We start from the raw sequence: 12,995 nt of genomic DNA, 5'->3' as shown, positions 1-12,995 counted from the left end.
TGTGAGATTTGTCAGGATTGAAAGACATTTTCCACGTGTTGGACCACCTTGTGATTTTATCCAGATCTGCAGAGAGTGAAGAGGCTGTTGCTTGCTGATCTGAGGGATGACATTGTATGGCAGAGGGTGGAGTCATCAGCAAAGTGATAAAGAGGATTTTCCATAGTCAGAAAGACCATTGATGAAAAACACAAAAAGAACAGACAGGGCCCAGTTTGCTGCCTTGAGGAACTCCAGCCTGGACAGTAAGAGGGGATGAGAGAACTCCATTTATGGCCACACGTTGGCTGTGACAGGAGAGGAAGTCTGCGAGCCACGAGTGGAGAAGACCTTGGATACCAAAGGTGAGGTGAGCAGGACAGGGTGCCAGACCATATCGAAAGCACGCGATATGTCGAGGGAGATGGCTCTGATTTCATGTCTGGCATTGAGGACCTCCATTGTTGAGAGAGCAGAAGCAGCATATCCAGTGTAGAGTGGCCTGGCCTGAAAGCAAATTGAAGATCGGAAATCAAGTCATTGGAGAAGAAGAAGGATTTAATGTTTGAAGTGATGATGGATTCCATAACCTTGCTGATGATTGGGAGAAGACTGATTGGTCTGTGGTTTCAGAGATCTGTTTTCGCACCTTTTTAATGCAGGGCAGTAATGTTTGCTGATTTCCAAGCAGATGGCAGATGAACTTGAGCAAATGAGAGGGTGAACAGAACAGAGGGATGGTGAGCAAGAACAGCAGATCAGGTTTTTAGGACACTTGGGCTGATGCTTTTTTGTCGAGTCGAGATTTGACATCAAGCTTTCCACCTTGTGAGGGAGAAAAGGAGACAGATTCCAGGAATAGCTGGGTGCAACTGGGTAAGGTGGGTATAGAAAGCGATGGGTTTGGGACACAAGATTTAGAAGCAAACACGGAGTTTAGGCATTCAGCCTTTTCACATACATTATCGGCTGTGTTGCCAATTGAAGTAAGGGAGGGGATGGAGGGGGGAACATGGCTCTCCTGAGGGTAGACACACACTTGTTCCGAGCTTTGTGGAAGGAACTGAGATTGCCTTCATTTGCATTAGCCTTCCATGAGGTGAAGGCAAGTTGCTTCAGGACAACTGCCTCACCACACACTTCAGTGTACCAGTGGCAGGAGAAAGTGTAGGGCAACCAAAGACAAGATGGGATAAATCTGTGCATGGGAGAGAGCAAGTTTCTTTGAAAGAATTCCCAGGATGAGTTGATGTCGGAGAAAGTAGAGATGGGAGACTAGTCTATAAGTTTGATGGCTGCTTGAAGTCCCTGCCAGTCGGCCTGAGTGAAATGCCAGACTCGATGGCACTGAGGTGGTTCTCTCACAACAACCAGAGAGATGTCTACTTTGATAATGACGTGGTCAGAAGAACCGATTGGAGCGAAGGAAGAACAGCAGATATTTTCAGGGAGATTTGTCTAAATCAGATCCAGATGAGATGGAGTACCATTGGTTGAGATGCGGGTCGGGAAGTTGACAGATATGTCAGTGCCAATGAGTCGCAGAAGTCTTTTGCTGAAGTGCCATGGGAGGTGAGAGAGGTACCCACATCCAGCCAACTGGCATAACAATTGAAGTCACCACATATGAGGAAGAGAGAGTTGGGATGAAAGGTTAGAAGTTGGTCCATGTTTTCGGAGAGCGAGATGTAAATTGAGTCATCACTGTTTGATGGACGGTGCAACACATATATAAACATGAGGTGGAAGTGGAGGGGAAGTCCTAGCCAGAGGTATTCCTGGGGGTGTAGGGGAGTGATAGCAGTGCATGGAGAGTGAGGAATAGAGTCTTTGATGAAGAGAACAACTCCGCCACCAGGACGAGACTCAGGTCTGTCATACCGGAGGAGGGAGTAACTATGGAGAGACACAACGGAGTCAGTGACGTCTTGAAGGAGGAAAGTTTCTGTTAAGCAGATTATGTCTGGTTTGTCAGTGGCAACCTGAATGGAAAGATCTGTCAGGTTTTAGTGAAGACCCTGGATGTTTGAGGTCCACACTGTTAAAGAGGAGGGAGGGGAGGAGGCTTTGGGTACTGGTGAGGGAAGGATGAGGGATGAGGGGAGGAGGTAAGGAGAGTTGTTGAAAGAGTGTGGGGGATTGCAGAAGAGCTCAGGGAGAGGGCCGGATCGGGAGGCGAAAAGACTTGGTGGTGATGGGTGAAGGTATAATGGGGAGTAATATAAGAGGGGCAGAGGGCAGTTGAAGATTGGAGGAGGTGGAGTGATGAGATGAAAGAGAGAGGGTAGGAGAAAGAGGCAGCTTTGTGGATGTGTGGAGCATATTTGAGAAGGGGGAGTGAGGGGGGAGATTGGAGGGAGAAGGGTTTTTTGGGAGTTTTTGAGAAAGGTGAGGGTGAAAGAGTGTGAAGGTTGCTTTGAGAGGGAAGTTCGGAGAGCAGGCACGGCCAAGGTGCAGGACGACGATGGGAGAGGTGGAGAGAGGGGAAGGATGAGACTTAGTAGTGTTATGGTGAAGAAGGGAGCGGAGGGGAAGGTACAAGATTTGAGGGGTTGGGAAGAGGGGGAGGTGTGCTGAGAGGATGGAAAGAGCATGTTTGTGGTGATGAAGAGTGTACTGATTGAGAGAGTGAGATACGTACAGCATATGTTAGGTTGGAATGGAGCCCACAGGTGTTAGAACACTACACACTTTGGGACAACAGAGGAGGAACTGATACTGAAGTAGAAGACAGTGAAGTGGGGCCAAGAGCGGAGGTAGGATGAGGGGCAAGATGGGAGTGGAAAGGAGAGGGGATAACAGGTGAGGGGTGAGGAGGAGGTAGATTTAAGTTGATGGGGTGAATTGGCACTGAAGTTGGAAAAAAAAAGGATGATTGATGGAACAAAAATATGCATTGCAAACTGTGATTTAAACTTTTTTAGAGTCAGAGATGTGATTAAAGACATTACTTGGGATGCAATAAAGGAGAATTAAGAGAATGGAAAAAAGAAACGTTGCAACAGTGGGACTTTGACACAGGATGAAGAAAAGGTCAAATTGAAAAGTCTTTTGAATAAGAAAGAGTCGTGAATTATGATACATTACCAAGAACCACACGTGTGAAAGAGGAAGTTGAAACATTTTAAGAGACCCTTTTTTATTTATTTATTTATTTATTTATATTTTTGATAAAGTTTATGTATGCTTAGGTGAAGGAAAAGTTGAAGAAAAATCGTGAAGGTGTTTGGTGAATTTGGATCGGCAAACGCAGAAGGAAGCTGGTAGTTCTACGAAAGTTATAGGAAGAAGAAGAGGGTGTAGAGAAACACGTGGTTACGGGAGGTGTAAGGTCAGAAGGAATTTATTTTTCTTAAAGAATAGGTAAAGGAAAGGTTGAAGAAAAAAAAAATCATGAAGGTGTATGGTGAATATGGGTCGGCAAAAGTTAAGATGGTAGTTCAGCAGAAGAAGGAGGAAGAAGAGTCAGTACAGGAAGCCATGTGGTTACATGGGTATAATGCAGCGTTTCTCAACCTTTTTACCCTTGTGGAACCCTTGAAATAGTTTTCATGTCTCGGGGAACCCCTGCATAAAAATTATTATATACCATTATTAATATCTAGCTCTTTTTTATTTTTACCGTAGTTCACGTGGTAAATATAATATTTTTTTTTCGGATACCCGGTTTAAGGAAAAAATGACCCCCTTTTTGTCAAATTTATTGGCAATGAAAAAAAAAACATACTGCTCGTTTATGAGACCTCACACCGAAGTTTTAATTCACAAAAAAAAAAAAATTTTAAATAAAAAAAAACAACACACCTCATGTAACTTGATCAACAAAACTTAAACAAAAAAGCTGAAGCAATAAAGGTAAACAGAAGAACTAAGAGAGAGAGAGAGAGAGAGAGAGAGAGAGAGAGAGAGAGAGAGAGAGAGAGAGAGAGAGAGAGAGAGAGAGAGAGAGAGAGAGAGAGAGAGAGAGAGAGAGAGAGAGAGAGAGAGAGAGAGAGAGAGAGAGAGAGAGAGAGAGAGAGAGAGAGAGAGAGAGAGAGAGAGAGAGAGAGAGAGAGAGAGAGAGAGAGAGAGAGAGAGAGAGAGAGAGAGAGAGAGAGAGAGAGAGAGAGAGAGAGAGAGAGAGAGAGAGAGAGAGAGAGAGAGAGAGACTTCGCGAGAGAGAGAGAGAGAGAGAGAGAGAGAGAGAGAGAGAGAGAGAGAGAGAGAGAGAGAGAGAGAGAGAGAGAGAGAGAGAGAGAGAGAGAGAGAGAGAGAGAGAGAGAGAGAGAGAGAGAGAGAGAGAGAGAGAGAGAGAGAGAGAGAGAGAGAGAGAGAGAGAGAGAGAGAGAGAGAGAGAGAGAGAGAGAGAGAGAGAGAGAGAGAGAGAGAGAGAGAGAGAGAGAGAGAGAGAGAGAGAGAGAGAGAGAGAGAGAGAGAGAGAGAGAGAGAGAGAGAGAGAGAGAGAGAGAGAGAGAGAGAGAGAGAGAGAGAGAGAGAGAGAGAGAGAGAGAGAGAGAGAGAGAGAGAGAGAGACAGAGACTTCGCGAGAGACAGAGACTTCGCGAGAGACAGAGACTTCGCGAGAGACAGAGACTTCGCGAGAGAGAGAGACTTCGCGAGAGAGAGAGACTTCGCGAGAGAGAGAGACTTCGCGACTTCGCGACTTCACGCTAGGAAGCACAGAGAAGATAGATGGACACCGTGCATGCGTCCCGTACTTGAGTCAGTCACTCAATGATACACGAATCCGCCTCGTACAGGACGTCCACTAACCAGTGAGGGCGGTTTCACACTGGCGCCATATAGACATTGTTCAATACATTCCCTATGGTTGTTATAATTGTAAATAATAGGAGGTTGAAGCCTCTATTATAATAACCAAGGAGTTTCCAACAATATGCCGTATGTGTATAGTAAAATTACGAATATTAAATCAAACAAAAACCACTCAAAAATACATTAGCCTATTTATTACTGTTTCTCGCGGAACCCCTAGCGACCTCTTGCGGAACCCCGGTTGAGAAACACTGCTTTAAAGCATGCTGCCTATTGTCCTCTCATGATTTCTCCTACCTCCACCTCCAATCTCATCTTCTCTTGCTGACTCCCATTAATTAATTGTAGAATTAATTGATTATTTCATTTCTTAATTCTGCCTATTCCATTACTGCCATTCGTTTGCACTGTGTCAATGCGGTTTTCTCTTCGTTCCCCACAGTGTTGGTCAGTAAAGCGGTCTCTGTTGTTTAGCTTCTCCATGAGCATATCGTTATATATAGCCCTGCCTAGATGGTGTTCAGGTAGTACACTTACCTTTGTGCTGTACAGTTTGAGTTTGATTCTCAGTCTGATAAACGATCCGATTGGTGTTCATCCAAAGGATGGATGTTAAGCTGGGAGTCCCATCTGCTAGCATTAGTTCGTCGATGTTAAAATTGTTGCCCCATTTTACAGGAGGTGATACATCAGCAGCACAGTCTTGCTTGACAATATTGCTACCAGCAGTTCTGTGAATAGAAAAGGACTGATCTGTTTAAGAAAAAAAAAAGTTTCAAACTCTATTTAAACAATTATTTGTTCCCCAGACAATCTCACTTGTTCCAATGTTTGGTTTAATCAAAACGCTGTATATTTTTTTTCTGTGTACACTGCAATAACGAAATGAAATTATTCTGGCACGCTTTTCACTAAGGAAACACGTTTATGTTCAAATTATAGTCTAGGTCTCCAGGAGATATGTGCAGTTTTCAAAGAATTGCACCTTTTCGCAAAAATGCATGAAACTTGGCACACAGGTAGATGATGGCATTATAAATGGTTTTGGATATGGAACCATCGCTATCTGTCCTCATGGAAGAGGTGTGGGGTGGAGGGGTGGAGGGGGCAGGGGGTGGAGAGGGGGAGGTAGTGGGAGGGGGGCTCTAGCAGACATTCTCCAAAATGATCACCTGACTTTGTTTGACTACTTTTCTCACTTGTAGCTTTGTGTTTGTTGCAACCTTCTGAGTTTAAACCTTATTTTTCCAATTGGAAAATGACAGTGGAATAAAAACAAATCATCATTAAGAGCTAAAATTTAATTAACCACGTCGTAATTAAATATTATATCAAAACGTGCCATCCCCCTTTAGCGACGGTGGCGGTTCTGCTTCAGGGTCTCTGCCGACTTTCTCAAAGATAATTTTTCCAGTCGTTTTTGTTGCGTATTCACTGTCATATTGTAATCTTTGTGTTTAATGTGTGTTTCTAGTTCGATCTTGTGTTAAAACTTGTGCTAATTGTTGAGTTTTCATCATCTTTTCATATCAGGTTTCCTTGAGGCCTACCCTTCTTCCTGTTATGTGTGCACGATCGTGTTTATTTCTATTTTCTCCTTATTACCATCAGTTTTTATTTTCTCCACTTTTCCCTCCACCCTCCTTCTATCCCACTCAACCATACCCTCTGTTTCATGTCTTAAAATATAAAAAATACAACAACAAAAAAAACCTTTTTCCCTCCTCACATTATACCAGTGTTTCTCAACCGGGGTTCCGCGAGAAACAGTAATAAATAGGCTAATGTATTTTTGAGTAGTTTTTGTTTGATTTAATATTCGTAATTTTACTATACACATACGGCATGTTGTTGGAAACTCCTTGGTTATTATAATAGAGGCTTCAACCTCCTATTATTTACAATTATAACAACCATAGGGAATGTATTGAACAATGTCTATATGGCGCAAGTGTGAAACCGCCGTCACTGGTTAGTGGACGTCCTGTACGCGGCGGATTCGTGTATCATTGAGTGACTGACTCAAGTACGGGACACATGCACGGTGTCCATCTATCTTCTCTGTGCTTCCTAGTGCGAAGTCTCGCAAAGTCTGTCTGTCTGTCTGTCTGTCTGTCTGTCTGTCTGTCTGTCTGTCTGTCTGTCTGTCTGTCTCTCTCTCTCTCTCTCTCTCTCTCTCTCTCTCTCTCTCTCTCTCTCTCTCTCTCTCTCTCTCTCTCTCTCGCTTTATTTGTTTAAGTTTTGTTGATCAAGTTACATGAGGTGTGTTGTTTTTTTTTTGATTTAAAAAAGATTTTTTTTTGTGAATTAAAACCTTGGTGTGAGTTCTCAGAAACGAGCAGTATGTTTTTGTTTTTTTTTCATTGCCAATAAATTTGACAAAAAGGGGGTCATTTTTTCCTTAAACCAGGTATCCGAAAAAAAATATATTATATTTACCACGTGAACTACGATAAAAATATAAAAGAGCTAGATATTAATAATGGTATATAATAATTTATATGCAGGGGTTCCCTGAGACATGAAAACTATTTCAAGGGTTCCACAAGGGTAAAAAGGTTGAGAAACGCTTCTTTAAAGATTGGAGGGAAGACCATGAGGCACATATGGTATTGATTCCACAAATGAGAGAATAGAGAGATGAGGTAATAGAATTGGAGTGGAAAACCACTGTGTGGGTGTCTGGAAGAAAACGTGTGAACTGAGGTGGGGCCTGGGGGTTTTGGGGGGGGGTGCACATGTATGAAAGAGAGACAGGGCGGGTGGAAGCCCGACCACCAGAAATTAATGCAAAAGTATGAAGAATATTTACACCTGCTGAGCATTCCAAGGAATGGTTTATCATGGTTCCGTTAAGTCTTGCCCGACTTCTGGTGACGTTTTTTATAAACACATTTAACATTGAACTGAATGCGTTTTATAATCTATGGGTAAATCAATAAGCAAAATCAAATTTGGAGCAAAGCTTATTTCTCCACTCCCTCGCCCACTCCACACCTTGATGTCTCTCCAGTCATTCCTCCGTGTTTGGTTTTTCGAGAGCAGAAATCCACATTGCAACCTATCAAATTTGTTTATTCAAGTGGCTGCTGCATCTGCAGATATATGCCTCATTGAATCCCTTCCTATCTTGAGCCCAACTGAATAATTTCCCTCTTTTGCCACACACTCTATAGTTGATTACCCCAACTCTCAATGGTGATGGAGATGCTCTCTATGTCAGTAACTCTCTTCTCTCCAGCCAATGTTCCATTCTGACTCAAAAACTGAAAGAGGATTACTGGCTTTATGTCCTCATTTCCAGGAAGGAACCTTTTGTGTTGTTAATGGCTTTATCACACATCCAGCACTGAAGGGTTCATCTGCAAGGATTACACTGCGAACGTTGATTTTCTTTTATCCTCTGAACTAGCACTTTGCTTCTCATCTGTGGTGTTGACTACCACTACACCAGCAAGTTCAAGGTTAGAACTTTAACCAATAACCATGTTATTCCATTTGAGTTCTGTAAGTCAGCAGCTTTATTGATTCTTTCAAACATTCAACTTGAATGTCTTCCACTGGTTCAAATTGTCTCAATTCAGGTTTTGTTAACTTCTTCCTATAACTTTTCTCTCCCCCTTTTCTGGTCTCATGAGATTGTTTTGCCATGCACTGAAGAAAATTACTTTTTCCATGGGTCATGCATCCTTTGAACATTACAGATCCCAAGGAATATGGCAGTTATTCTGGCTGAAAGGATGAAGGGATAAAGGGGATGAACTCTTCATCCTCTTTGATCTTGTCAGTAGTCATCCCCCGTTTATTGCGGGGGTTACGTTCCAAACCCCCCCGCGAGAAGTGAAAATCCGCGATGAATGGATGCCTCCCAAAAAAATCGACTCGTCTGGTCTGGTCGGCTTGGCAATGATCGAGTTCGATGTGCCGGAGATCGACTCGTCTGGTCTGGCCGGCTTGGCAATGATCGGGTTTGAGGTGCCGGAGATCGACTTGTCTGGCCTGGTCGGTTTGGCTGTGCTCGTCCAACCGTGGCAAACCTTTTTCCTTCCCGAAGCATATATCGAGCACTTTAACCTTCTTCTGGAGCGTCAGGACCTTCCTCTGGCGCTTCGGTTCCTTGCCAGAAGCCTGAGAAGGTGCTGGGCGTTTGGGCGGCATCATAGGGCTTGGAGAAAAAACGTAAAAAATATTCGAAGTTCACAAGCGAAACTTTGTCTCGTGCATTGTGTGACTGGTCGAGCACCACGCGTTATAATTTAATGCTTAAATAATTTCTATTCTATATATTATTACCGCGATATACCGGGGGAATCCGCAGAAAAAAATTAGTGAGGTTCCAAGGGAAAACCCGCGATGAACCGGGGGCGCGATAGGTGAACCGCGATATAGCGGGGGATGACTGTATTCTTTCTCATCCACCTCTGACATTTATAAATCAGGAATGTTTTTCCCTACAATCAGCTACTCATCCATCATTTGATTCAATCTTGCATCCAGCTCTATCTCTATATGATGCCTTGTCTGCTTGAAAGACATACCCAACCTACAATGATATACACTGCTATGCAAAAGTCAGAGATCTTTCAGATTTTTTTTATTTACAAAGTCATGATTTTTGGAAGAGCGAGAACACAGAATGGATCAGGAAGCAACAGAACAAAATGAACAACAGAAAGAGAAGGAGAAATGTGAAAAGCAGGTCAAAATACACAGAGACAGACAACAAGGAATGCGGGTAAGAATGAAGGGTAGAGAAGGAATCAGGTGGTGGACAACATGGATACAGAAGCAAACTCTCAGTAAGGAAAAGCTAGAAATTTGGAAGGTGTGGGGCAAGGGCACAACACAGAGGGGAGAGCAGTACTCCATCATGCTGTGGATGAAGGCCGTGTAGATACATAATGGTTCCGGTGTACCAAGGAAAGACTTTGCACGATGGAGATTAACCAGTTGGAGGCCAACTTAGAATTGTGATTTGCCCAAGAATGATGATTAGTGAGGCTCAAAAGTGAGATTTGTCAGGAAATGAATAGACATATTACAAGTTTTTGACCAGCTTGTGATTATATCAAAGTCTGCAGAGAAGGAAGAGGCTACTGCATGTCTATATGAAGGATGAGAGATGTTATGACAGAAGAAATCATCAGCAAATAAATAAGGAGGATATTCCAGAGTCAGAGAGATAGTTGATGAATAATATGACTGGGCTCAAAACACTACCTTGGCACACCCCAGCCTTGACAAGGAGGGGAAATGAGATTAGAGGATCCCATGGAGAGCCAGGCATTGGCTACAATAGTTGAGGAAATCCAGGTGGCATGTGTGGAGGTGGTCTTAGATGCCATAGACAGAGTTTGGAGAGAAAGGCAGAATGCCAGACTGTATTGAATGCTCGAGACGTGTCTCGAGAGATGCCTCTGATCTGATGTCTGACATTAAAGGCCTCCATCCATTGTTCTGAGAGCAGAAGCAGTATGTCCATGGCAGAGTGACAATCTCTGAATCCGAGCTGTGGGTCTGAGATAAGGCTGTTGGAAAAGAAGACTGATTTGATGTCAACTGCGATAATAGATTCCAGGACCTTGCTGATGATTGGAAGTAAGCTGATATGTCTGTAGTTAATAAGATTGCTTTTTGTACCTTGTTTATATAATGCAGTGATTTTGGCTGACTTACAAGCAGATGAAAGATGACCGAGGGCAAATGATAGGGTGAAAAAGCAGGAGAATGTGCAAGAGCAGTGGAGCAGGTTTTTTGGACAGGTGCGCTGATGCCGTCTGGACCACTTGCAGAATCAAAGTTGAGGGTTGCGAGAAACATCTCCATCTTCTCCGGTGAAAAAGACAGAGTTCAGGAACAGTTGTGTGCGACTGGGTAGGGTAGGTACAGAGAGCGAGTGGTTCAGGACACAATCTTTGGAAGCAAACAAAGAATTGAAGCATTCAGCCGACTCACAACATACACGTCTATTTGAAATGAGGGAAGGAATGGAGGAGGAGCATACTCCTGAGTCAGACTTAACAAGGTGCTACCAGGTTTTTGTGGAAGGACGCAAGTTTGAAAGTTTAATCTTGAGGTTGGCCAGATGCCGTTTTCTGGTTCTCCTGAGAATGAACACACACTTGCTGCAGGTTTTATGGAGTAACCTGAAGTTGTCTTTGGTCCAATTTCTCTTCCAGGAAGAGAAGGAAAGTTGCTTCAAGGCAAATGCCTCACCACAGGATTCAGTGTACCATGGATAGGAAGAAGAGTGTGAGAACGAAAGATGAGTTGGGATGAATTTGTGCATAAAAGTCTCCCTGAGTGAACTGCCAAACTCACCGGCATTGAGGCAGCTCTCTAAGAATAGTCAGATGTTGACTTTCAAAAGCATATCATCAGATGAACCATTTTGAACAGAGGAAGAGCAAGAGACATTAGTAGAGATGTTGGTCATGACCAAGTCCAGAAGGGAGGATTTGCCTTTGGCAGAAATGCGGGTCAGAAAATTCATAGATTGAGTCAGGCCCATGGAGTCAACAGAAGACCTTTGCTGACGTGCCACTTCTGGTGAAAGAGAGGTACCAACCAGTACCAGACAATTGGCAAGGTGACTTGAAATCACCACATATGAAGAAGAGAGTTGGGATGGGTGGTTAAAAGTTGGTCAAGAGAGAAATGTAAATGGAGTTGTCACTGTTCAGGGGACAGTACAACACACAGACAAAGAAATTGTGGGAGCGGAGGGGAAATCACAGCCCAATGGACTATTGGGGGGGGGGGGTTGGAGGTGTATGAGGAGTAAAAAGACAGTAAGGAATTGAATTATTGATGTAAAGTGCAACTCTGCTGCTGGGTTGGGGTTCCAACCTCTCAAACCGGAGGAGACAATAGCTAGGAAGAGACCTCGTGGAGTCAGGAATGTCCTGTGGGAGAAAGGATTCTGTTAAACAGATGATGTCCAATTTTTCAGCGGCAGCCTGCATTGATAGATGTTAGTAAAACTCCCAAAACCAGGTTCCCTGTTTACCTTCACTCATTTGTTACACTTTTCTCTGACCTGTGGAACCAACCTCCTCGGTTTGTTCTATTTTAGTCTTCCCTCCAAGATGTCAAAATGGCTGTTCACCTCCTTTGGTCATCCCTGGCCATCCATAGTCATGATCTTTTCTACCCTCATTAACGTTCCCCCACCCCTCACCAACCTTTTCATTTTTTGTTTCATCCGGATTTTCCCTTTCTCCACTTGCTGTATTTTAGCTTGCATCCAGCTTGTTCACCCCCTGTGGCCTCATCCTGCCTGGACTGTCATTCTTCCCCATGCCCATTATTTCTCCAAGTATCGCTCTGTTTGTCCTTATACACTGCTGTTGGAGTGCTTTCCTGCTTCCCACTGTGTTCTTCATGTCCTGTTATATTCTTGTCCATTCTGAGTTGTAGCTCTTCCACAAACCTCGACTTCATAGGTGCAAACAAAAAGCTTCACAAGCTCAAAATCATGGTCTGTGGATCCAATTTACCAGATAGGGAGACAAGAAGGGGGAAAGCATAATGCTGATACTCTGTGTGCAGTATCTAAAACCGTTGGGATTTAATTACTAGTTCGGCATATTGTATCTATGTGTGTGCACTTCATGTTTACATGTTTCAACTTGATCTCAATAACGCATCCACTTTCATCAGCGATTCACAAGATCCCTGGGATGTCAATCTTGCGAGATATATAATGTAGTCCTGTTAATGCTGTGAAAGTGTAAAATCAAATTAAATCAAATTGCATCACAAGCATCATTTAGTTCCCACAATTCAATGCTTTCACTGTGTTTTCCTCTGTCAGGCATAACCACTGTGCTCACGATGACAACGTTGAGTACAATCGCCCGCAAGTCATTACCCAAGGTCTCGTATGCCACTGCAATGGATCTCTTTGTAACTGTGTGCTTCTTCTTCGTGTTTGCTGCCATGATTGAGTTTGCCATGTTAACCTTCTTTGTGAGCCGCAAAAGGTTACAGGCAGGAAAGAAAAAAAAGCATCGTTCATCACTGGTAAGAAATATGTGACATCACCTGAATGCTTCACTTGACGCATCACTATGATTGATTCAAGCATAATTTTTCTCTTGCAAATGAAGAGTATATTTAACAATTTTTACCCACGAGATCTGAATTGATAATTGCAAGATCTGTTTTGATTTACTACTTCTATGAAAGCCATTAAAACTACATACGATATACAAGGGTTATTTATTTGTATTTGCATAAAAAACATTTTCGTTTTTTCA

At 43.1% G+C, this 12,995-nt stretch overlaps 1 protein-coding gene across 5 annotated transcripts in view; it reads left to right on the top strand.

Annotated features, from left to right (window-relative positions):
- LOC147014133 (gamma-aminobutyric acid receptor subunit gamma-2-like) overlaps positions 1-12,995 on the top strand; it is a 221,408-nt gene that overhangs the window by 206,444 nt on the left and 1,969 nt on the right. For all 5 annotated transcript variants that reach the window (XM_085851829.1, XM_085851827.1, XM_085851828.1 and 2 more), the window contains one exon: positions 12,551-12,759. In XM_085851829.1, coding sequence (XP_085707955.1) covers positions 12,551-12,759 — 209 coding nt within the window. The remainder of the gene's footprint in view (positions 1-12,550; positions 12,760-12,995) is intronic.

The sequence above is a fragment of the Eptatretus burgeri genome, chromosome 13, assembly GCF_056783735.1.
Source record: "Eptatretus burgeri isolate ZD-2024b chromosome 13, Ebu_testis_v1, whole genome shotgun sequence".
Lineage (NCBI taxonomy): Eukaryota > Metazoa > Chordata > Myxini > Myxiniformes > Myxinidae > Eptatretus > Eptatretus burgeri.
Note: the sequence above shows the minus strand (reverse complement) of the source record. Positions and strands in the feature narration are given on the sequence as shown.